At 43.0% G+C, this 25092-nt stretch overlaps 2 protein-coding genes across 5 annotated transcripts in view; one reads left to right on the top strand and one right to left on the bottom strand.

Annotated features, from left to right (window-relative positions):
• The first annotated feature begins 5706 nt into the window (after positions 1-5706).
• On the top strand, positions 5707-17996 carry LOC103049852 (dnaJ homolog subfamily B member 2). Of its 4 annotated transcripts, XM_088146347.1 has the most exons (10): positions 5707-5820; positions 7654-7763; positions 8819-8872; positions 9829-9945; positions 10337-10420; positions 10671-10776; positions 12669-12739; positions 13709-13951; positions 15626-15680; positions 17040-17993. In XM_088146347.1, exons 1-9 carry the CDS (start codon positions 5756-5758, stop codon positions 15652-15654), a joined length of 879 nt encoding a protein of 292 aa, XP_088002473.1. In that variant the 5' UTR covers positions 5707-5755; the 3' UTR covers positions 15655-15680; positions 17040-17993. The 4 variants fall into 4 exon arrangements, 3 of the variants coding, with proteins under 3 accessions (XP_088002473.1, XP_088002474.1, XP_088002472.1); XR_015797162.1 differs by having other exon boundaries at positions 13709-15680; positions 17040-17996; XM_088146348.1 differs by lacking the exon at positions 15626-15680 and having other exon boundaries at positions 17040-17992.
• A 1255-nt stretch (positions 17997-19251) lies between these two features.
• Positions 19252-25092, bottom strand: part of PTPRN (protein tyrosine phosphatase receptor type N) — a 40070-nt gene continuing 34229 nt past the window's right edge. Inside the window, exons 20-23 of the mRNA XM_088146345.1 lie at positions 23884-23937; positions 23301-23365; positions 20619-20692; positions 19252-20225 (exon numbers count right to left, since the gene is read on the bottom strand). Of these exons, the coding sequence (XP_088002471.1) occupies positions 20154-20225; positions 20619-20692; positions 23301-23365; positions 23884-23937 (265 nt within the window). The 3' untranslated portion in view covers positions 19252-20153. The remainder of the gene's footprint in view (positions 20226-20618; positions 20693-23300; positions 23366-23883; positions 23938-25092) is intronic.

Genomic DNA, 25092 nt, shown 5'->3' with positions numbered 1-25092 from the left:
TGGGGCTGCAACTTCACATAACAAGCTGTTTTTTGGAAAGGAACTTTCATTTTAACTGAGGCAATTCTGTGGAGTAGATGTTAGATGGCAGTGGCTGAAGCAAACAGAAGCAGCTCCCCGGGTGGTGCTAGGTAACCCCATGTTGCTGGGTGTCAGGGAGCAACTGATTGTGTGTCTGAATTGGGCTCAAGGCACAAATTGCAGGTAGAAAGACCAGCTGCTAAATACAGGCACTTTTAGTGTGTCCAGTAGTATCAGAGAGGATTGTTATACCCTTCATTTTTGTAGGAGCTGAGACTGAAAAGTAGTTTTAGATCCTGATATAGGCCAAGCAGGAACCATTCAAAAGACCTTGTGATAAACTTCATTTTGCCGATATTCATTTGCATAGGTTTGTCAGAGCCATTTGTTCTGAAAATTAGGGCTGACCTGCACTTCCTCCTTGCCCCAGCGGAAGGCCAGGAGGGCAAGACAGGTGATGTGCCCTCAGCCTACCCCTGACTTGCTGGGAAGCAGCTTCCCCTTAAATGTCTTTTCTCCACATCGGAAGTAGTGTTTGCTCCTCCTGCTGATGCAAGCTGTGCAGTCCAGTCTACCTGCTGGGCTTCCTGCTCTCCTACACAGATCCCTCTATTCCTATTGGTTGCTGTGCCCTGTAGTGGGCATGCCCACCCCCCAGTCTCCACTGTCTGCCTTTGACATCCACTGCCTGCTGGGCTGCCTGCAATAAAAACCACTACTGATTGGTTGTTCAGTAGTGTTTTTTTCCTTTTTACCTGGTGGAAATTGACAAGAGTTGTGCCAAGTTTCCCCTTCTAGCCTGAGCGACAGGAAGAAATGAAAGTCGTGGTGTTTGTTTCTTCAGCTGATTTATGCACAGGATTCAAGCACTTGAAGGCTGCAGTGTGAAAAAAAAACCATCTTAAAAAAAGAGGAAGTGTCATATTATGACTAACTGGGGCAGAGTGGTATATTTTTCCTTTAGAAAAGCAACAACATTTGGGCCTCTGTAATTGGAGACTCCGTGTTATCCTCTACCTAAGCCATTAATCCCTTGTAGAGTGGCTTCTGGCCCTACAGGAAATTATGGTTCTTTCACTTTACTGGTCAGATCCAGATGGCATGAGAAGAGATCAAGAGTGGAGTTGCCCCAGGCTTGGTTTCATTTATGCATTTATGGTATTGTGTGAGGAATAGTTACTTACAAGTGTTATGTACTGTATTCAGTGAAGTCCAGATGCATGGATATTTATGGCTGGTGTAGGCAATGTGAAGGGGCGGGGAGGAATATGAGCTGCAACTGAACCATGGAGTCTTCTGAAGGGCTTCACAGGTCGCATGGTGACTGTGGCCTATCACCCAAAATGCATGGCTGACATTCAACAACTTCTGTTCCTGTTCTGAGGGTGGGGATTGGAATGTGCTTGGTTTGCCCTTTAAAGCCACTTCAACCCCTGAACCACAAGCTACTTTTCAGCTTTTGGGTGAGTTTTATGGGGAGGACGGAAAAGGGGGAAAACCCTTTTCGGAAAAGGGGGGAAACAAATTGTTCTCATTCCCACCCTTAAAATCACCACCAAATGCAAAAAAAAAAAAAGGACAAAAATTGTGCAGTTGAACTCAGTTGCTGTAGGAATTCAGCCATGCAGTCTCAGGATGATGGGAGAAAGTATGAATGGTACGAGGTGGTGATATGTGGCCTGTGGATTCTAGTTCCCTATACTTGTTGTATTGAATTATAATTGAGATCTTATACATCTGAAATAGGCAGTCTGGGGCATCACATTTTCCCTTTGTGCTGTATCCAAAGCATCATTACTGTAGCTTTTTGATTTAAAGGTTAAAAAATAAACAAGATCTACATCGTTAGGAGTCTGGAAAAAAAACCCTCTCCATTGGAACATATGTATGTTATGTAAACCTGAAGTTGTTTGGATCAAAGCTTACTGAGGTGGTTAAAAGATAAGTTTATACTGCAGCCCTATTTACCCAAGAAGAATTGCTGAACATAATAAGTCTTCTGGGTAAGCATGTATATTTGCTTTAAAACTGCTGAGTTGGAACTTCACCCCCCAAAGAATGGGAAAAGAGATCAAAACTCAAACATTTTTTGCAGTAGTGGAGAAGTTGCACCTGCTAAATTACACCTGCTGCAATTCTCTCTCCCTCACAGCTAGTAAAATTTCAGGGTTCCTGTCCTCTTGTATCTAATCACCTTATTTCATATGTGACAGGCTATTGAGCTGTTCTGTTTGCTTGTGTTTATCATGTGAAAGGAAATGAAAGAGACACATTGATGTAGAAATAAGCATCTCAGATATGCGGGTTTCATTTTCACTTTGCAAAGCAGTTGAGCTATTTTTTTTTTAAAAAAAGGTTCCTGTGAAAATAACCGAATACTGCCAGCTTACTTAATGGCCTTGGAACTGATCTGTTGGCCTGTGCCATCTTCCCCACATCGGGTGTCTGTCAGGCATATTAGACTATATCTTCTGTTACCTGTGAGATTTATGAGTTGTGACACTATCTGGGAGCTACTGGATTGGGGAATGTTAGCCAAAAGGAAAGAGTGCCATCACTGGGACAGCAAATCTCGCTTAAAGAGTATAGTTGGTAGTGTTGAATTGCTAACTTAAAATGAATGGATTACTGCCCTCTCCAGTGGATGACTAGAATATTTGCCTAATTTCATTCAGGTAGGTTAAGTATTGGGGATGTAACAGTTCTTAATATTTAAAAACCAGTTCATTAGAGAAAGAGGTGATGTGTACTATGTCCTGTTGGAATGGAATTGAGAATGATAGATGTCAGAGTTCAGTCTTGGAATTACTTGAAATCCTAATCTAAAGTTCTCCATTTATAAAGGTTTTTTTTAGGAAAATCTCAGATTTTTAGGTTAGAAAAAGAAGTAGTAGCTTGAGAACAGATAAATTGAATGACTTTTTCACATAGTGGGTAAACTGGAATTCACTATCATTTTAAAAATCCCTTTTATATTTAAATTTTGAATTTCCCCCTTGAAAACTAGGTTTTTCTCAGTTACTTATAATACGCTAACGTTATCAAATAAAATAAACAATTCTAATGCACAATAATTAAAAATACACTAAAACAATAAAATAATGAAAACAATCTGCATAATTAAAATGCTTCTAAGTAGTACAAATTAATAAATCAATTGATTAAGATGCCTGGGAGGATACAGGTAATTCTCGCTTACTGACTGCCTCGTTTAGCAACTGTTCAACATAGGACGCATTTGACAGCTATTATTTTTGCCAAAGGAGGAGTTACAGATGTTTCCACCAGCCATATTCACTATTTTCTTCTTTGAATCTGTAAGCAACTACACATACAGTGGGGCAAAAAAGTATTTAGTCAGCCACCAATTATGCAAGTTCTCCCACTTAAAAAGATGAGAGAGGCCTGTAATTTTCATCATAGGTATACCTCAACTATGAGAGACAAAATGGGGGAAAAAATCCAGAAAATCACATTGTCTGATTTTTAAAGAATTTATTTGCAAATCATGGTGGAAAATAAGTATTTGGTCAATATCAAAAGTTCATCCCAATACTTTGTTATATATCCTTTGTTGGCAATGACAGAGGTCAAACATTTTCTGTAAGTCTTCACAAGGTTTTCACACACTGTTGCTGGTATTTTGGCCCATTCCTCCATGCAGATCTCCTCTAGAGGAGTGATGTTTTGAGGCTGTCGCTGGGCAACACGGACTTTCAACTCCCTCCAAAGGTTTTCCATGGGGTTGAGATCTGGAGACTGGCTAGGCCACTCCAGGACCTTGAAATGCTTCTTACGAAGCCACTCCTTCGTTGCCCGGGCAGTGTGTTTGGGATCATTGTCATGCTGAAAGACCCAGCCACGTTTCATCTTCAATGCCCTTGGCTGATGGAAGGAGGTGTTCACTCAAAATCTCACGATACATGGCCCCATTCATTCTTTCCTTTACACGGATCAGTCGTCCTGGTCCCTTTGCAGAAAAACAGCCCCAAAGCATGATGTTTCCACCCCCATGCTTCACAGTAGGTATAGTGTTCTTTGGATGCAACTCAGCATTCTCTCTCCTCCAAACATGACGAGTTGAGTTTAGACCAAAACATTCTACTTTGGTTTCATCTGACCATATGACATTCTCCCAATCCTCTTCTGGGTCATCCAAATGCTCTCTAGCAAACTTCAGACAGGCCCAGACATGTACTGGCTTAAGCAGGGGGACACATCTGGCACTGCAGGATTTGAGTCCCTGGCAGCATAGTGTGTTACTGATGGTAGCCTTTGTTACTTTGGTCCCAGCTCTCTGCAGGTCATTCACTAGGTCCCCCCATGTGGTTCTGGGATTTTTGCTCACCGTTCTTGTGATCATTTTGACCCCACAGGGTGAGATCTTGCGTGGAGCCCCAGATCAAGGGAGATTATCAGTGGTCTTATATGACTTCCATTTTCTAATGATTGCTCCCACAGTTGATTTCTTCACACCAAGCTGCTTGCCTATTGCAGATTCAGTCTTCCCAGCCTGATGCAGGTCTACAATTTTGTTTCTGGTGTACCTTCAACAGCTCTTTGGTCTTGGCCATAGTGGAGTTTGGAGTGTGACTGTTTGAGGTTGTGGACAGGTGTCTTTTATACTGATAACAAGGTCAAACAGGTGCCATTACTACAGGTGCCATTACTACAGGGACAGAGGAGCCTCTTAAAGAAGTAGTTACAGGTCTGTGAGAGCCAGACATCTTGCTTGTTTGTAGGTGACCCAATACTTATTTTCCACCATGATTTGCAAATAAATTCTTTAAAAATCAGACAATGTGATTTTCTGGATTTTTTTTCTCATTTTGTCTCTCATAGTTGAGGTATACCTATGATGAAAATTACAGGCCTCTCTCATCTTTTTAAGTGGGAGAACTTGCACAATTGGTGGCTGACTAAATACTTTTTTGCCCCACTATAAATAGTAAATGTGCATTCATGTTTGCAGAAAAATGTTGTCTTTGTTTCATATGGAAGTTGTATCAGCTTCTGTTCACTTAGGGATTCATCGAAGCATGCAATTTCACCACAGCTGCCTAAACTTTTGCATACAACTGCATGTGGTGTGTGTACGCATACCTAAAATGGGAATAAGAACACAAGAGAGAAGTCTGGGTTTCACGGATCACAAAGAATATAACAGATATATGTAATACCAACTTATTTCCTAACTTGTGAAGAAGCTCTGAGATAAATTGGTTGAAGAGGAATACTGCAGTGCCAGAATGGGTATAACTCCGTGTGCTGCTTCTAGGTTATTCACAGAATTCCCTCTTGCGTGGCTTTCTGGTCCTCAGATGAGAGTTGCCAGTCCGTCTATATCAGTTTTGTCCAAACTTGGCCACTTTAAGATGAGTGGACTTCAAACTCCCAGAATTCCCCAGCCAGCCATGCTGGCTGGGGAATTCTGAGAGTTGAAGTCCACTCATCTTAAAGTGGCCAAATTTGGACAACACTGGTCTATATGAAGTGCAGAATCGACTGAGAGCTACATTGGGTGATACTATGTTAGGCAGAGATGTTAATTTGGGTATTTTATTGGGTTGGTGTGTTTCTAAAAGGCTCAGGCGGCTGTGATAACTCATTCTGCTTGGCTAGTTGCAAATTATAAATGTTATTCTTTGTGTTAGCCCACTGCAAACTGTAAGAAGTGCCTTGTATTCTCTTCTGTCTCCTAATCCAGTTTCTCCACCTAACATAAGTGGACACAATGGTGGATTACTATGAAGCACTGGGGGTGCCCCACAACGCCTCTCCGGATGACATAAAAAAGGCGTGAGTTGCATTCTTTCTATTTCTACCAGAGGCCATCCACACAAGTGCCAAGATAACACTTTTCATAACGTTGTGCCTGGTGACTGAGTCTGTTCCAGCATGGCCTTGATAAAATCTGATCACAAAGGCACAAGATAGCCAAACAGTAGATTATACCTTGTGTCAGCTATGAGGTTCACGCTGGAATCATAGCAGTGTGATGCTCTTAGATGGCATCCATTGATCTCCCAAATTACATTGCTGCTGTTGTTATATTAAAACTTCCCCATACCTGTGAGATTGCCAAATTTTGTAAAATCTCTGTGTTCCTACATGAGATTTCATGAAACCTTAGCTTTTAGATTTATGTATATACATTTATTCCCAACACATACACACACATGTACACACACGTAACCTTTTTAAAAAATGGCATAGTGATGCTGTGCAAAATCTTCACTCAGAAAGGTGGCTGACCTCTGCACTAGATTAGTAGACTGTGGGAAGCTAACCAGAATGAAAAGGGTTGGGAGGACCCTGGGAGGTTCCAGGGCCAGTAAAGAGAGATTCTGCCAATGAATGCCAGTGAACAGAGGAACTGTGCTGTGTTAGTTGCAATGCTAGAGTGTAACAAAAGCCTCTCTGGTTAGAAGGACAGATCTAACTGTTTCTCTTGGTACAGGTTGAAGGGTTCCTAAAGCAGCGCTAACAGGTTGGAGGTATCCCACCAACTGTTAAAGTAGATTATCAGATGAGCAAATAACCAGGCTGCTTGCCTATCCCCTGTATAGCCCTGTTCACCACAACCTTTGAGAAATGATGAGCAGCTCCTTCCCTCTCCTGGCTGCACAAGTGGTTGAAGTGAAGGCTGGTAGCAGGGTTATTTACAGAGATAATCCTTTGGATACATGCACATGCTTTTACATGGAAGTGATTGTGTGTAGAGCTAGGATGCCTACTGCAGAGAATTGTGATGTAAGGCTGGAGACCGGCTCTATGCTTATAGCACTGGGGCAACTAGGAAAGGGATAGGGAGAGGCTGCTCACTCTTGCTTGGATGTTGAATTGAACATATGAGTGGGTACCTGAATAGGACATATGAGAAGCCTTGATGGAGAACTGTGGCCCTTCAGCTGTTTCTGGACTGAGGTTTCTATGATCTCTGTCCTTGACCATATTATCAAGTGGATCCACTGGGAATTGGAGTCTTAATAGCATTTAGAGATTCATAGCTTCCCATCTCTGCCACAGAAGAGCTTTTATGAATCATCTCCGGAAGTGCTGTATTTAAGCAGTGGAAGGGGATGTAAATGGGAGTTTATTATCAAAGACTGGCAATGGAGTGTTAACTTTTTGTTCTCTTATGGAATGAAGTAACCTCTAATGAAAGACAATAGTGTAGTGATGGAGAGTTGGGCTGTTTGGACACCTCCCTCAGAAGAAAGGGTCCAAAGATGCTTCCAGACAGAAGTCTTCTGGCACTACCAATCAAAAGGCCCTGTGGAGCCATCTACTTCCTGAGTTTTTTGTGTCAAGAAAAGAGATGAAAGCAGCCATGGTAAAACTTGGGAGAGTTACAGACAGAAGACCGTTTTGATTTGACCCATTCTCAGCCTCAATAAAATGGCAGGTTTGAAGCAGAGCAGTTGCACAATATAAGCTTCAAACAAGCAAGGATCGGCTCATTCCACCTAAAGGGAATGTCATTCTCATACAAGTTGAATGCCCATGACTGCTAGCAGGAAGAAGTCACAGAGAGCTGCAGCTGGGATGGGATGATTTTCAAGCCATTTTGAGTCTCATGGAATGGGATCCCTCACAAGTATATACTACCCTCTGTCTTGTTATCAACAGGTACAGAAAGAAAGCCCTGCAATGGCACCCGGATAAAAACCCAGATAACAAGGAATATGCTGAGCAGAAGTTTAAGGAGATAGCAGAGGCCTATGAAGTGCTATCTGACAGTAAGCCAATGCTTTTTGCTCTCTTCCCTCATTCCTCAGCCATGTTGACTGCTTTGGTCCATCCAAGATATGTGGGACCATTTCTGCAGCATAAGGAGATCTTAATTTTAATTTTATCAGTGAAAAACAAGTTAGAAGTTAATAGAGCTTGTTCCCACATCTGGTTTGGGGACTCCCATTATTAAATGAAAGAAACAAGTGTGTGGAGATTTTGAAGGAGAAAAATTCCCCATGACTCAATTTACTAGTGGAGACATCGCAATCTGCTTGAGCCAAGTTTATTTGAACAGTGTTAGGGATAGACCACAAGGTTCTGCCCACTGAAGGAGGGCACAAACAACCTTTATATAGTCGTATAAAAGATGCTGGCCAGTAATGATGTCAATGGGTTAGATTTTCCGCTTATTGTGAGATAAGTAGAATAATAAAGTGGAGGTCGGCGCTAGTCAGTGTTTGTGGTTAGTTACTTCCTAGTTCCTGTTTAAAAATACAAATGCTGATTTAAGATAACGTGAGCCAGCATTTGCAAATGCCTAAGCAAGCTATTAAGGAGGCTTACTTGAGTTCAGGGACCTTGGTAGTTTGGAGGTCTTGGTCCAGGTATTTGTTTTACTCCTCCAGTTTTAAGTGTGCTCATACTCTAGAAGACCTTTGACTTTGGGCAACGTGACTGAACAAACGTGGGCTTTTTTTAATGGAATGCTTTTACATTTAAAGCTCCATCTGACCAACTTCTCTCGGTTTCACTTCTTGTCTGCACTATGGTTCTAACTATGCTGGCTTTTTCCAGGGTTTGATGTAAGCAGTAAGGTAGCATAAATTCTCTTAGCACTATGTGAAAAGACCATAATTACTTAAGACAACTCGGCTTCCTACTATTTCTTGAATGAATATCTTGGCTTTGGCAAGAGCTCAGCCAAGTTTAATCTCAGTAATATTCCTTGAGTTGAAAGTGATATGTTTGACCAGTGCTCATGTTAAGGGAAGAGACCCTTGTCCCAGCCCCACACCCTTCTACAGGAGTGATTGTTAACTCAACTGCTTTCTTCTTTCAGAGAGCAAGCGTGAAGTCTACGACCGATATGGCAAAGAAGGGCTCATGGGTGCAGGTAAGGACTGGGGTTTTGTTGGACTAAGACGAATGCAGTCTGGGTGCTTCAATCCCTGGTTGATTAAATAATAATAATAATAATCTGTACTGCCAAGAAGGTTAGAGATTGATGGGATGAGAGTTCAGCTAAAGTCGAAGTAAGAAAATTGTGCGCCTCTAGTGATTTGCAAAATCTTTCAAGTCCAGAATGTTTGGAACTCAAAACATCCTGTTTTAAGTTTGAAATGGGTTGTTTGGAGCTTATTGAAGGTGTCCAAATGCTGTTCTGACCATTCCGGAATGGCTGTTTTCTCCAAACGTATGCATACCCAGACAGTACACGTATGGCAAACAGTTATTCATGTGCACTCGTGGAGGCAACCGGGGAAAACCTTCAAAGCAGCTGCACTGAGCCTTCTGGTGGACGCAGATGCTCTAGCACTTCAAGGAAGAATCTTCATTTGTACAGCTATGTTTGCAAAAGCACGCCTTTCAAATGTCTTGCGTAGTTGTTCTACATGGACCTAGCGGGTTGGAGAACAATTTTCTCAAGCTGTGCCTGAGTCTGAGCCTTGGGAGCGTAATATGACAGAGATCTTGTTTGGCTGCTGGGACAAAACCAAAGCAGTTTGGTTGGCTTTGGAAAGTTTGGCTAACTAAAATCTCATTGTGCCCAAGTGGTTGCTGTGGGTTATTAGCTCTCCATTTTGTGTAAAATGGATTTGTCCAACACTAGGTTTTTGCCTTGCTCTTGGCCTACCAGCTACAGGTCACTGTTTTTACAAGCTATTTACCTGGGCCTACAAAAATGGCAGGCTGCAATCCACTGCTGGTAAACGTGTGGGCCATGGTGTAATGATCCTAGTTTTCTGATACTTCAGCATCTCTGCCTTGGTAAATATTACAGCTTTGTCATCATCTTTCTTTGCTTTTTAAACAGACGTTAATACTGTTTTCCACTTTCATTTTTTCCAGCTGGTTCCGGTGGTTCCAGGGCTCATCCAGGACCAGAATTCACTTTCACTTTCCGGAGCGCCCACGATGTCTTCCGGGAGTTCTTTGGAGGGCGAGATCCATTTGCTGACTTTTTTGGTAAGTGCTATTTGTAATTTTCAAGCTAGTATTGAATGAGAGAGAAAAAGCCTCCTATTTAATTTTCTCTTGACTACATGGCTGAGAGGACAAGAAGCCAGTTCTGAAAGAAGACAAGGGATTATAGCAAGAAAAGAAAAAGAAATTGACTGGATTACACCAAGAGCATTGAGAATACTTTTCTTGTTTCCTTCCTGGATCACTATTATATAGGTTACTTTTTCCTATAGCATGGAGGAATTCTCTCACTCACCTCAGCTCTCATAAAGCAGAGGGCTGAGCAGTTAATTCCAGGAAACAGAGGGTAGAGTTATGTATAGGTTGAGGAGGCTGCTCTGTTGTGGAATATCCTGGGAGCTATGGATGAGTCCACCTCTTTGTTTCATTCCAGATGATCCATTTGCAGACTTACGTGGATCTGGACCCCGGCATCCTGCAGCAGGGCCTTTCTTCTCCTCTTTTCCTGCATCATCGGGTAAGAAAGAACAGCTGGAATAGTTTCTTTCCCCTTCTCATCTCACTGGGTTCTCCAGTTGTCACTTAATGGCTCTAAGCCCCATTTGTCTCTGTAATAGCCCCAGCCTTCCTGTTTGCCTACCCTGGAATCTCAAAAGAAACCTTTGTGTATCATGTACCCAGAGTACTGGCTGGAGTGCTCTGTTTTCCCTGGTCCCAGTGACAGCTGTATCATCCCTTGCACGTTACTCTGGCGCTCTCTCTTGTAGAGTTCTTCTCTTCTTCGCTCGGACCGGGGCTTAATGCTGGAATGGGCTTCCGCTCTGTCTCCACTTCTACAAGGTTCATCAATGGCAAGCGCATCACTACCAAGAGGTAAGTTTAACTTGCCATGTATGTATGTGTGTATGTATGTATGTGTGTACGTGTCACACTGGTGGGCCACCCACTCTGGACAGTGAATCTCATCGTGTCCTAGAGTTTGTGGATGTTTTAATCTGGTTTGCTCTTTGTCTACCTTTCTGCCATCTTCTGATCTTGTAGGACAGATTTGGGGTCCTCTTCAAGGATGTTCAGGCCCATTGCTCCCATTATGTTCCCGGAGCCTAGCCATCTCTGCTTCATTTCTACTGTTTTGTATCTGTTTATCTGTTTTCTTTTTATAGAGTCTCACATTACATAACTCATCCTTTTTTCATAGTGGAGACTTACTGCTCATCCAGTATAGAAAATTAAACCTAAATTGTTGGGGGCCCAAACAAAACAAGCCACATTACGTTCACCCATTCTGCTAAGATGTAATGTGGCTTGTTTTGTTTGGGCCCCCAACAATTTAGGTTTAGGGTGCTATACTGGCCTATGACCATAATAAAGATTTGATTTGATTTGATTTGATTTGATTTGATTTGATTTGATTTGATAGACTTAGGGTACTTTGTGCATAATAGTTTACATTGTAAGTCATTAAATAAACCCTGACTTAGTGCAGTTGTGGAATCAGGTCATATTGTACATGTTTTTATTGACTTGGACCAATACTGTTGGATACTGGGATATACAGTAGCTGTATTTCAGAGATGGTGTGTGACACTTGCCTTGATCAAGAGCTGCCTGCAAATATCTTACTCTTTTACTGTCTCATGGCCTTTGTGTTCAAACATTTCAATATTTTGGAATTTAAAACATTATGGAGTGGAAGGAAAGGGGAGACAAGCAAAACAATGGGGACCTGAATTGTGCATAGCTTCTTTCTTACGTGCCTCAATTTATATGTAATGTATACTTAGAGGTGTGCAGCATTCAAATCCAAAATGACAAAAGTACTTGGATGTGGTGTGGGCCCACTCCTGTCTCGTTAGTTGCTCCATAAAAGAGCCATGCTGAAAATGCAGCTGCATGGGCTCAGGAAGAAATACATTTGAGTTGAGGCACTTGCCCTGTTTTAGATCTTAGTACTCCCATGTCTCTAATACAAGTGTGAAGTATTATGACTTTTTCCACATTGTGCCTGGGAATACCATTCTGTATTGGGCTGCAATTGCTCTTGAAAAAATTATGTTTACAATTTGGGTGTGCTCCTGGATGCTGACATGACAGCTGGGACCAGGAAGGCTTTTACTCAGCCCAGCTTTTCTCTTTAAAAACAACTGCATGGTCTCATTATATCAGAGGGCAGAAGGTAGGATTACAAATGATTACAAGGCATTCTAAGCTTCTGAGTAAGTTTTTCAGTTAAGACAATTGACCCTATTAGCCAGCTTTACAAGGCAAAGAAGAAAACATTTTCCAATGCTGTACAGTTTTGACCTCGGTCACATTTTTAACCAGCAATTAGGAGGCAATTAGGAGTTTTTGAATCTTGTAGGGTTTCAGTGGTGTGTTGTGCCACTGGTGTTACAAGTTCAAAGTTGCTTCTCTAATTTGAGCAGACAGGGAGGAGTAATCTCCTTGGGCGATTGTATCTCAAGATCTGTTTCCCAGGTCTGCTGTTGTGTGTTTAATTTTTGTGTTGGATAGATTGTATGTTTTTTCTGTGTAAGTTGCTGAGAGTCCATTTGATTGCGGCAGCACAGAGATATGGTTTATTTAACTTTATTACTAAAGTTTATTCATTAAAAGTGAAGTTACTTAATGAAGACAGCACATCAACCATTTTGCACCATGTTGAGTTTATTTGTTTATTACATAGACCCAACATGGTTCAGAGCAGGTTGATGTGCTGTCTTCATTAAGTAACTTCACTTTATAGCCTCTCCCCTATTTTCTAGGATCATTGAAAATGGACAAGAGAGGATAGAAGTGGAAGAAGATGGGGAGCTGAAATCCATCCAGATTAATGGTGAGTAGCTATAAAGGAAGAGAGCTCTGAGTATCTTAAGAATATGGAACCGCAGAATATTTCTGGCCTCCAGGGGCTACAGGAGATTGATTGATTTAAACAATTTATATGGCTACCCATTTCATAGCAGTGACTCTGGGTGGCATACAAAGTTAAAACAAAGTGATCCCAATAATAAATGTCTGAGGTTGCAAACAACAGTTCCAACTTACAGTAAAACAACATCAACCAGCAGAGCAAACTTAACCTCCTGGCCCAAATGCCTGGGGGAACAGCCAAGTCTTTAATGCGGTGTTTCTCAACCTTGGGAACTTTAAGACTTGTGGAATTCAACTCCCAGAATTCCCCAGCCAGCATGGTTGAAGTCCACACGTCTTAAAGTTCCCAAGGTTGAGAAACACTGCTTTAATGCCTTAGGAAAGGCTAACAGGGTTGTAGCTGATGACACGATACCACCAAAATGAGCAGGACTGGAATTGTCCTTTGGGGTAATTGTATGGGGCAAAAGGCTTCATGTTAATAAAAGTTTTATTAAGCTTTATGTTAATGTGCCTGTTTTGCCCCTTATTTTAGCCTCCCCCTTCCCCCCAAATCAGTATTTTTGCCTCTGAATCTGGAGGTGTGCTCTACTGGAGCTCTGGGGAGCGCAGCACAGGTGCTGGGGAAACTCCCTGGTTAGCTACGCATGTAGCAGCAGCAGCTTCTGCCGTTTCTGATTCTGCAGATCATAGAATTCAAGCCTGCCTCTTGCCCAAATCTGGGGCCTTTCTGACAGATTGGATGTCAGCTTCCATATCCTCACATAGCTATACTTGCTGGGGAATTTCAGGCATTGTAATCCAGCAAAGATTTCCTGGGCTTCTGGGCAATGCTGTGTCAAGGTGGGCACGTTCATGTCGTCATATACGGAGGGAAGGGGATCCTGGAAGGTGGCTTCCCCAACTGTTGACTGAAACACCTCCCTTGCAGGGATTCCAGACGACTTGGCACTAGGCTTGGAGCTGAGCCGGCGTGAGCAGCAAGCGCTACAGAACCGCACATCATCGGCATCTCCTCCAGTGACGCCACCTCAACACCCACCGCCCAAGCGCCCATCCCCGAGTTCCTCCCCTGTGATCTTGTACACAGACAGTGACGAGGAGGATGAAGATCTGCAGCTGGCTATGGCCTACAGCCTGTCTGAGATGGAGGCCAAGGGCCAGCACAGAGCAGGTGCGAGAAGCCCCACAAAAAAGCAATCCAAAGGAAAATCACAGTTGCCACAAGGGAGTCCTGTCACGGACAGCCAGGCGGGTGGCCCATCCAAAAGCCCTGCAGGGTCTGTGGGAGGGGATGGACGGGGAAGGGGCAAAACCAGAGACCCTTCACCTAAGAAGAAGAAGGACACGCAGTGCCACCTCCTGTGAGCCCATCAAGACTGCATTTCATTGGCTGGTACGCTCAGGACCTTGGCCAATGGAGGTGCGGGTGGGTTCGTGAGGATGGCTCTGATTTGTTGCTAACAGGATAGCCTGCAGACCCATCCAGTCACAGAGCTGGTACCGCTGAGTAAAGGGCAGGAGCAGATTCTGTAACTTGGTATGTGTAATTTGGCACCGAGGGGGATTGTCCAGGCAGCTCCTGGACTATAGAGCCCTGGTTCCTTGTGCAGATTCAGGTTGCACCCTCTGCTTTGCTGTTTTATCGCATGGCTTAACTGCATGGTCTAATTGCGTGGCCCTGCTGTTCTGCTGTACCACAGAGATTTGTCCTGGGGCGTTGTTATTGGCTGCTGCTGCTTGATTACTGGTATAGTTGATTCCTGGGCAACGTGGGAAGAGAATGTGGTGTTTCTGCCCCAGGGTTTTGTAAATTTGGTGGGAGTGACCCAGTTGGGGTCCATCCTAAATGAGGATTCTAGGGCATACTTAGGGGTTGGGGATTTTTTCTGCCACCTTCTCCTCACCCCTACTATCAATACTGTGCCTTCCTTAACTAACAACTGTGTGGTTGTGTTTGCACAAAATGCTTAACCAGGTCTGTTAAGGACCTAGTGGCTGCAGTAGCACATGGCAGACTTGATTAGTTCTAATTGTAGTTTCTTCAGTGCGTCATGTGCGAACCCAGCCCATTTCACTAGTTCATTGCGTGAATCCTGAAAATGGATTAAGTTTGTCATCATGTTAAGTGTGTTGTGCAGACAGAATTGTAAAGTACAGTATACAGGAGGTAGAAACTCAACAGAAGTTTGCTTCAAAGGCCATCAAGGATGTTATAAAATCAGAGCAAGCATTCTCTGCATGTTCTCTGCAGTCTCCCCATAGCCCAGTTTGTGCATATTTCTGCCTTGGACAACCAGAAGGTGTGGTGCTGGTGGGAGCCAAGGCAAGAAATTTGTCATGCAGATCCATTCAGGTTGCTGGTATCTCCCACTGCAGTTCACAGTCCCGTCTCTTCTTATTTGAACATGGGACAAGGAATCACAGAACCTTCACTGCTTGTGTGACCTTTCTCCTCAAATTGTAGTCTTCAAATCAAACCAGTAGTTGAGGAGGCTGTATTTCTTTTCTTTTATTGGCATGACATTTTCTCCTGCAGACACCAGTCAGTCACTGCTCTCTCTAACTCTGCTTGTACCCCAACTTGTACTCTAGCCTCCCATCTCCTCCTCCTCCCCATCATCTGTTGCATAAGGGTGCGGTGAGGACATGGGATCTGGTGGGTTTGCAGTCCTTTGCCTTTCTCTCTCCTTTTGTCTACCCTTGGTGGCAGGCCCTGGAAAAGGCTTCGGTGGATGCTTGATGTAGGAATGTAACTTGTTGGTGCCCTCTTTCTTTCTCTGCTGCTGCCGTCGCCGCTTGTCTGCTCACCTGCCCATCCCTCCCTTCTGTGCTTCCCATGCCACAGACCCTGAAGGACAGGCATATTCTGTCTGACACCCCTCCATGCTGCCTCCCTGCAGGTAACCCTCAAATGTTCATTTTACCTGATCAGTTGAAACAGCAGGGCTGTGTATATTTCTAATACCCTTGGCTTTGACCATGCACATAGGCCATGTGATCCTCTTCTCTCAAACATTTAAAGAAAATTTCAGGTTGCAGGACCTCTATGAACTTTCCTTCCATTCTTTTTTCACTTACCCCTGTTTATGATTTTAAAACCTGATTTTGAAAAATGCCTTGTAGAGGAAAGGAAAAAAAATACAAAAAGAACATTTGCAGAGTCATTTATTTGTATTATTCTGGTTGCAGATATTTGCTTGGGGAAAATATAAGAATATACACAACCCTGGTCTTTTTGATTTATGGGACTCAGCCTTGCTTGCCTCTGTGCAACTACCCTATGCATGTGTTCCCCTCTTCTTCGCTGTCACTCTGACAAAGAGGCAAGAGGTTGGGGGAGGATGACAGAGGGAGAACAAATGTTTATATTGGCCAGGGCTATCCTTTGCTATGTTAGGCCAGTTCACACAACCCAGACAATATGAAGGCAAGACTAGAATATATGTTTATGGCAAAATAAATATTTCATTAAATGTTTCTGATATACTCAGGGATGCACAGAAAGTAAATCAGGATCTAGCGAGTGATGTTAAGACATCTGCTGTAAATTGGGAAAGATTTCTGACCCTCTTCCAAAATAGCAACAAGAATGGCTCTTTTATTAAATGATATAGCTAAGATGAAAAACAAAAAAGCTTGAGGTCAGTAGTGAGTAAACAGGAGGGTGTGTGTAAACAAACTGTGAGCTCTGCAAAGGCAGATAAATATGGGTGGGTGGAGTGAGCCTGTTTCATTGGCACGCTCATTACAAGGCTCTATGCCACAAATGCAGCTCCAACCAGCATTCTTATTTCTATTTGTTGGGTAAATTGCATCTACAATTTCACTCATTTGGAGAACGCCAGTTGCAAGAATTGGAGGCCTTGCTGTCTTCCTCCCACTCCCATTGTAACAGAATCTTGGTAGAGCACTATTATAATCAATAATAGACAAGGATTAGTAGGAAGAGGTGGGAATGTTATTTACCACGAATAGCTCATTAATACGAGCTCTTCTGGTGTACACGTTCCCTGTTCTGCATGCTCCGGTGCACTCCTTCCTTGCCACACACAGGTTGAAGCACAGTGGTTCTTGCATGATGTTACGGGTTTGCAACAGCTGTCTTGATGCTAAAGTATCTGCCTCCCCTTCTTTGGGGAATACGTCACAGCTCAGGCACTGCTTGCTGCCCCCCACTTTTCACTGTTGTCTAATTCACGCGGTGTCTGTATTTTTCTCCACCCCTTCCCCCTATTCTGTCTCCGTGCTTGTCTCCCCAGGTGTGTTCTGATCTGGAAGAGCCATGGGGATTGCCTCTCCAGCATTCGTGCTCGATGAAGGCTGCTCAAGCCTGGACCTCACTTTCTGTTCTCTCCCTGAACCTGTGGGGGGGACCAGCAGGTGCTGAGTGTGTGTTTTTTCTCCCTTCTTTCTGCTGCGTAGCATGTAGCGCTCACTGGCTCGTGAGGCTCAGGCAGGCTACAGCCTCTTTGTTGTAGAAGTAGCTATCCTGCTGTTCCAGAGTTAACACTAGAGCCAAGGCCTTTTACACTTGTTAACCCCCTTCGTTGGTGCTCACTGCCCTCTTAAGAGAGCCTGGCTAAAGAGTGGGGTAGTCTTGTCTGTCAAGAGAGGTAGTGGTTGGTGGGTCAAGAAAGCCAGAAGCTCCTGGGCGGCATAGGCTGCAGCATCCTCTTTAACTGGCCAGGGACATATTGGTCTCAAGAAAAATACCATTTGCGTTTGGAGAGTTGTATCAATGGGAACAAAGGAGGAAAGTTTTGTTCAAGAGCCAGGGCAGACTCCCTTGTTGTGCAAAAGGCAGCCTTGGCACCTTCCCCATCCTGCAGTCATGTACAGCTGGGCTGAACTCCCAGAATTCCTAGCCAGCATGATGGCCGCTGTGAGAGAATTGGGAGAGTTGCAGTCCCAGCACGTGCGCAAGGCTGCTCTAGAGCCAGGGGATGGGCATCAGTTTCTCCCCTAGAGCAGCAGGGACTCTTCCAGACCAGTCACTGCAGAGAGAGTAAGTCAGACTCTCTTGGTAGCAAGGAGAGGGGCTCTAGGCCTGTGGCTCCAGTCCCCTCCCCCCCCCCCCAGCAGAATTCTCTTCTTGAAATAATGGCTACAGTAAACACAAACCTGTTCAACATGTCTGTAACTTGGAGTGGATCTGGTCTCTTTTGTAATGCAGAGTGCTGGCCTGGTATAAAATGGAAGACATTTATCAATAAACTTATTTGCAATTAATGCTGTCTCAGAAACGTCTGGAATGAGGTTAGGGAGGAATTATTTTGATCTTTCTCAAACTCTGTAAAAAGGCTGTCAAGAACAGGTAGTTCAAATTCTCCCATTTGGCAGAAATAATATCCTGCCTGCTTCCGCACAGGACGAGTGTTGTATTTCACCAAGTTGCAGTGGTATTGAGGCTGTTCTTTTTTACCTCCTCTAATTTATTATCCTCTGAACAGAGGAGAAAACCAAGCCTGGGTTGGATATTTTAAAATATCGTTTCCATGGTGTTTAGGGTTACTGTCTCCTATACGCTTACCTTTAGATAAATCTTACTGAGAGCTACTTACAGCTTCACGGTTGCAGAATAAAATTAACTAGCTGCAGGAACTGCCTTGTGAAAATACGTGGAACATGCTGAAGTCTATTAAAGAGTTTAGGTATATGATTTTTTAAAAAATCACTTCAACTGGTGGGATCTAGAGTGCTTGGAAAACTAAGTGGTATCCTTGAAAGGCATCGACCCGTAGCTGGCTATGGCAGAGGGACATTGATGGGTCATGGAGAGCCTGGTGACTCAAGGGCCAAGAGGAAACCCACTCCCATGTGCACACCCCCCAATCCTGACCACAAGCATCCTCCCCAAGATTATAATCCTATGGATGCATACGGGGGGCAAACCTGAATGAATTCAACACGACTGATTTCTCATGGGACCTACTTGAAATTATGCTGCGCTCCAGAGGGAGAAAAAAGTTCCCCTGTAAACTTAGATACATCACTATTTAGATCATGAGTGTCCATACCCATGCAGTCTGGGGGAAAAAAAATCAAGAGAAGGGGGAGGAAAAGATGGCAAGGCTAGTGCTTAGATGGGATAAAGGGTGAGCAGAAAAGGCTTAGGCACAGCCAGACTAATGCTTGTGTTCTCTCTGCTTGTGAAAGAGCAGCAGATAGAAGGGCAGGATGTATTGTATTTTTAAGCATTTTAAAATTAGCCTTGTAGATACAGACATGATAGATAGATAGATAGATAGATAGATAGATAGATAGATAGATAGATAGATAGATAGATAGCAAGGGGATTCTACCTCGGCACCACGAAGGCAACTCTGGATTCCTCTGTATGTAAGCCCTAAGCAGCTATTCTCCTACCTCCAGGAAAATACCTGGCATTCCATGTGGTTACCTATAAAGCTCTTGGCGTGAGCAGACAAGGCATTTTGCTGCCTGGTTATACACAAGATGGGGAGGCTGGGCTGCAGCTGCACAAACGCGACACAAAACCTTTATTCACATCAAATACAAAATTAGATTCTCTAGAAATGTCTCTTTGTGATAAGTAACACCCAGGAGAAAGTAGGGAGACAACACAGCAATTAGCAGCTGTAGGGCCATCTCCCTGTGACGTACCCTTCCTCCCTCTGGGGAAGGGAGCAAATGGCTGTGACTAGGCTTGGCTCCAGGCCTGCAGGGGACAGAGAAGGGGGACAGACGTGGGACGACAATGAGTGCAGAAGCAGTTTAAACTCTTCCCCTGCTGTGGGCACAGGATCAGGCAGTGAAATTTAGGGAAGAATGGAAGAAGGATGAAAACGCAGTTGACGTGACGTAGCTTCTGCTGAGGCATTACCATTTCTACTCATTCATTTGGGCACTAGGGCTAAGCAGGATACTGAGGAAAAAATAGACATGGGCCCACAGCCCTCCCACTGCAAATTCACTTGCTTTGACCAATGGCCATAAACATAAAGTAGGCACTTCAGAAAACTGGTCTTTAATGTATCTCACAAGGGGGCTGGCTCTTTTTTGCACTACAGCCCCGGTATTGCTCCGTGGCACATCCTCTCATGTTCGCACTCAAGGTGACTTGGCTGTCTAGAAAGGGACTCACTCTTGTATCCACCAAGGGCTGCTTCCAGAGAGACCAAGGTGGAGTAGGCCTAGCAGCATGAGGAGGGTTAGGATGTTGAATGGATGAGACCCAGTTGGGCAGGTGGGCAAGGGGCCAACGTTTCCACAGGGCAGTTAAATGCAGCCATGGTGAACAACATGGAGATGAGACATGGTGAAGGGAGAACACCCCAGGCAAGAACACGGCAACAGCAGAGCAAAGGGTCAGATTGGGGAATCACCACGTTGGGGTACACTGAATAAGGGCTTCATTGTGGCAGCGCCTTCAGGATGGCATTCACTTCCTCTGCCACAGCTGTCAGTGCAAACTCAAACTGGTCCTGGGAATACAAAAACAATTGTGTGAAGTAGCACGGGCATAGGCAAAAGTACTAAAGACATCTGTGTCCCTTTTTTTCTCTGCCACCCTGCTTCCCTTCTTAGAAGAGAGAAGCACTATCCCCTCTAGGAACTCGACTGTTCTAAAAAAGCCCAGCTTCTTTCTAACTTTAGTCTGAATCCTTTAGACTAAAAATGTAAGCACCCTCTCTCTTCTGACTGAGAGGCTCCCCCTCCCCCCAAAAATAGTATAATGCACTTAAAGACAATATCTGACATTTATAAGTAGCCAGGACATTGATTTGTTGTCTAAGACTACGTTCCCTTGAGTAGTCAGCTCTTCCATCAAGAGGACTGCACAGAATTCTTGTGAGCAAGGAAGCATCAAGAAATACCTTGGTCTGCACCACGCCTGGCCTCTGGTCTCTCACATGCTCCAAGGTGGCTGCAATATCTATCTCCTTCACACCTAGCATGGAGGTGAAGCGGTAAAAATCAGAAATTGGTGAATAAGAAGAACTCTTCTTTGTGTGCTTTGGGGGTACCTGTATCCGTGCATAAATTCCACATTCTCTTAAGCAAAGCAGTCAAATTGATCATTTAATAGGAAAATATCTGAGTAGACACAGAAGAGATTAAAACAAATGTAGAGTAGATGTGTGATGGAAGACATGAGCAGGGAGGATTCTGGAATGGAGCTTCCAGGTTGCCGGGAGTGGGAGGAGAGGTTTCAGGGAAAGCACCTCCTCAGCCCCCAGCCAGTGTGTGGGTAAGTCAAGAGAAGGAGACCAGCCCCTCCCTAAGGCATCATAGTTATAGTTGCTGTTGTTGGGGATTAGATTTAGTCTGGTGAGATTCTGTCCATTAGGTGTAAGCTAATAAAGGAGCTGAATTGATTCTGGACTGTCTCGCTGTTCTTGGGCTGAACCTGACAAGATGGCAGATGGAAAGGATGTAGCCTTCAAAGCATAATTTGAAGGGACGTGATCATTTAATGATGGTGTATAATATCACACTTGCACTCCTTTGGAATTGGCATGATAAACTCTTGTGAAAAAGAGTCACAGTAACAAGAAATTCAGCCTATATACAAGGCCTTCAGTTAGTAAATAATTTTTCAGCTACATAAACCAATAAATACCTACTTTATGAAGATAGAATGGTATAGGGGCTATCCAATATATTGAGTGGAGTGTTACATTGCCTGTTGGACACAAGTTATGCATGATCGCTAAGGAACAAGTTCATTTCTAACAAGATTGCTGACACCAAAAAGTTGAGAACAGCAGAGGGGTTTATGGCAGATGCCTTTCCAAGGTCTTTAGAAAGTTCATTTGCTGTTACAGAGAATTAGCCTCTTGTGAAAGAAAAATGTTAGTCTGAAAAAGAGGAAAATAATCAGAAGGAATCAATATCTTGGGAGATAAACTAAGAAAGGATTATTGAAGGAGGTGTTTCTATTTCAAGAACACTATATCAAAATAGACATTTCAAAAAGAGCAGATTCTTCCTAGGAATGAAGCTGGTGCGAATGCCAAAAATAATCTGGTATTGAAAGCACACTACTGTTTGGGTGCTCTTATATTTATTTTGTGTATTTATTAAAATTGGGAAATTTTTAAGGACATTGAAAACAAAAAGTTCTCTAGAGGAGCATGTTGAAGAGGTGACTTCAATTCTTTTCATATAGACTGAACAAACTATTCTGATTGTGACAAGTAGGTTATATTTCTGGATTTCCTAAATTGGGGGCGTACAATTTTCTTTGGGTTGAGGGTTTAGACTTGACCTTCAAATGGCACATCAGGAGCTGCACTCCAAAAAGTGGATGGGGCCAGGAAAAAAAATTAAATTGATGTAACTGAAATGTAAAGAATTAGGTGCAATAATATCACTCTGCAGTGTGACAGTTTTCCAATTCTGTCAAATTAAAAACGACATTTCCCAGGCAACTTTTGAAGGGCCAAAACTGTGAAAGGCACATGCAGAGTGTGGCTAGCTGGTCATAGAATCAATCAGTGGGAATGTAATCTTTCACTGTCGAAATAATACCTCTACTCAGGTACTAGAACATAACATTATGAATTTTTTAGACTTTATATGACTGTAATGCCCAGTATTAGAAAGAACATAAGAGGATTCAGAAAAATCTTATATAGCTACCCTAACCCTAATCCAACCTGAACATCTGTTTGGTAGTAAGCATTATTAAATGAAATATTATCAGAAACAGAGGAGGACCCAAGCTGAACAATATTCAACTTCTGAAATGGGAAACCCATTTTACTAACCTTTGAGAGGTCTTTCACAGTATGTGAATAGGGAGGAAGCAAATGAAGATTAATTGGATTTTCAAATGTTGTTGGTTTTTTGGTTTTTTGTCAACATTCCTCTCCAAATTCTCCTGAGCAAACTTAGCAATTAAAGAATAAGAGAATGTTCATAGTTATGGACCAGCAACTGGCTATGCAACATAAAATATAGAATAGAAATAAATGACCAGCTTTTGTGATTCAAGGATGTCAGCAATGGAACCACAAAGGATCTCCTGCTGGAGTTCATGTGGATTAGTCTTAAATAACCAAATGTGAGGGAACGAGCAGTGAGATTGTAAAGTTTTTTTTGACAACCACAGATTATTTAGGATGACTGAAACAAACAAACAAAAAGCTCTGGAATAATATTTTTATGATGTTAGTGAACGGAGATTTTAAACTTAGAAAAATGGAAACTATGATAGAAATATACATATATATGTGAGGAAAATACAGAGGGAAGCTTTTTGACTCTTATAATACTAGAATTTGGGATCAGCACTGAAGTTAAGTAATGGAAGGACAATTATTGGAAACATTTCTTTACATAATTAAACTATTATAGCCCATTAATTGGAGTAGCCCTAAAAAGAGCTGGAATTAGCAATCTTGCTTTGGACTTCTCAAAGGCATCAGGCTGGTTGCTATGGCAACAGGCTAGGTAGGCCATCTGCCTGCTGCACCAGCCTGGACCTTCTTAGGTTGAATGGACAAATTGTTTGCAAGAAATGGCCCTGTATGAGTCTCTTCTCACCATCTCACCTTTCGCCATTCGGTTTAGAACCATGTCAATAAGAATGTATGTTCCAGTTCTTCCTGCACCATCACTGTAAAAGATAAGGAAACACTCACACTTGAGGATTCAAACAACGCTGGGCTACATAATCTTCACTCAGTTCAACATAGGGAAGATCTGCTCACAAAAATCTGCTGATCTTTTGTAACTTCAGTTATCAGCCTTCAGTTTTGACAATGCCATTTAATTCTTGGGTGGGTGTCTGTGAAGCTGAATGACAGGTTAACCTGCTATCCCTTTCCTGACCAGATTTTTGAACTTCTGGAGCACACCTGGCTGTTTGCTACAAGGGACAAAATGCTGGCTCTTTGTCTTGCTCTTTCACAACTCTTGTCATAACTTATTTTACTTATTGATTTGAATTTATTAGCTGCCCAACGCCAATGGACTCTTATTCTTGTCACACTCCCCTGGCAAAAGATCTCACATTCCTCATCTGCTTGTAAAGTCAACCACCACCGCAGAGTACTTTTTCCCATGACACCTATTCAATCCTCTTCCATTGCTCCTAGATGCCTTTCCCATTATTCCCCCTGGACAGGTCATTACCTGCAGTGTACGACGATTGGGCACGAGCGGCCCCGGTAGCATTTGTTCACCTTCCTGCCGGAACAAGGAAAGGATGGGATCAGACAGGGTTTCAAGTTTGCTCTTAGGGAACAGCCACACAGATTAAGCCCCCTTTTTGTCCCTGAACAGCCAAGCAGGAACAAGTGGTAAGGAAGACATCCGGGAACTGAAAAGTATGTCATTTATAGCCGATGGCTGCAATCTAACATATGAAAGTTGCATGCATGTGGAACATTATAAAGTCACCTGGAAGACATTCCTGCATCACCCAGATGGAGCAACTGGAACAATATCTAAAATGGCCAGATAACGTATGGGGTGGAAATCCAACAGGAGGCTAAGGAACTAAGGCAAAATATCCCAGTCTTCAGCTCCTTTCCAAATATACCCAGTGTGGATTTTCAGTGCAGTTTATCACACAGGAGATCATGTTGTTCATATATAAGAAATACTTAAAAATGCCAAATTGTCTACTGAATCAGGGGTAAATGATCCATGTGTGAGCCAACCTTATTTTTGTGAACCCTCTGAAATTTGCCAACAAGCTGAATGGATGTGTGACTTCCCATTCATTCTCAGAGGAAAACAAAACAAAACAAAACATATCTAGGAAAAATGTGTGTGTGTGGTTGCATGCATACAAACTCTCTAAAGCAGAAAAAAGGGTTGATAATACCATCCCTTCCCTTGGGATGATTCATTATGTCACTTCTTGTTTGCAGGTTTTGGCTACCAACATCATATTAAAAAGAAAATATTGCTCTTGGCTACCAATATGTAACTTGCTCCTGTGCTAAATGACAGAATCTACAGTAAAAAACCCTGTTCTTTAGTCCACCTGTCAATCCACTACCAATCACCTTTTAAGTTCCTATTTTCAGGCATGGCAGCATGGTGTCCCCTAAAGAATTTGGTGAGCTGACTCCATGCCAAGAAGCTTGAAGAGGCAGAAGTCATATTTTATTTCCCTGAAAGCTGATCTGTTTAATTCTTTCTATTCAATAGCTTAACTGGTGAAACCTGACAATGCCTTCAACAGGGTGGGGAGGGGTTAAGCCACCAGATATTGGCATCAGAGATGGAATATTTTTGCTTGATTGACTGTTGCACTGCCCAACGTCCCAAAGAGAACCTCCACATTCTATAAAATTGGGAGCTGGAAGAGAGAAACAAGAAAAACCTGCCTAT

This window comes from Python bivittatus, unplaced genomic scaffold (assembly GCF_059951505.1).
Source record: "Python bivittatus isolate LINGU-HERP-01145 unplaced genomic scaffold, Pbiv_v1 ctg000480_np1212, whole genome shotgun sequence".
In the NCBI taxonomy this organism is placed as follows: Eukaryota; Metazoa; Chordata; class Lepidosauria; order Squamata; family Pythonidae; genus Python; species Python bivittatus.
The sequence above is the reverse complement of the archived record's forward strand: the minus strand, read 5'-3'. Positions and strand labels throughout refer to the sequence as shown.

Bases quoted from the DNA above. Each gene is read 5' to 3' on its own strand.
- LOC103049852 (XM_088146346.1), top strand. From the start codon at position 5,756: ATGGTGGATTACTATGAAGCACTGGGGGTGCCCCACAACGCCTCTCCG. The intron at 10,777-12,668 runs GTAAGTTTAACT...CCTATTTTCTAG, and splicing joins AAGCGCATCACTACCAAGAG to GATCATTGAAAATGGACAAG. The intron at 12,740-13,708 runs GTGAGTAGCTAT...CCTCCCTTGCAG, and splicing joins GAAATCCATCCAGATTAATG to GGATTCCAGACGACTTGGCA.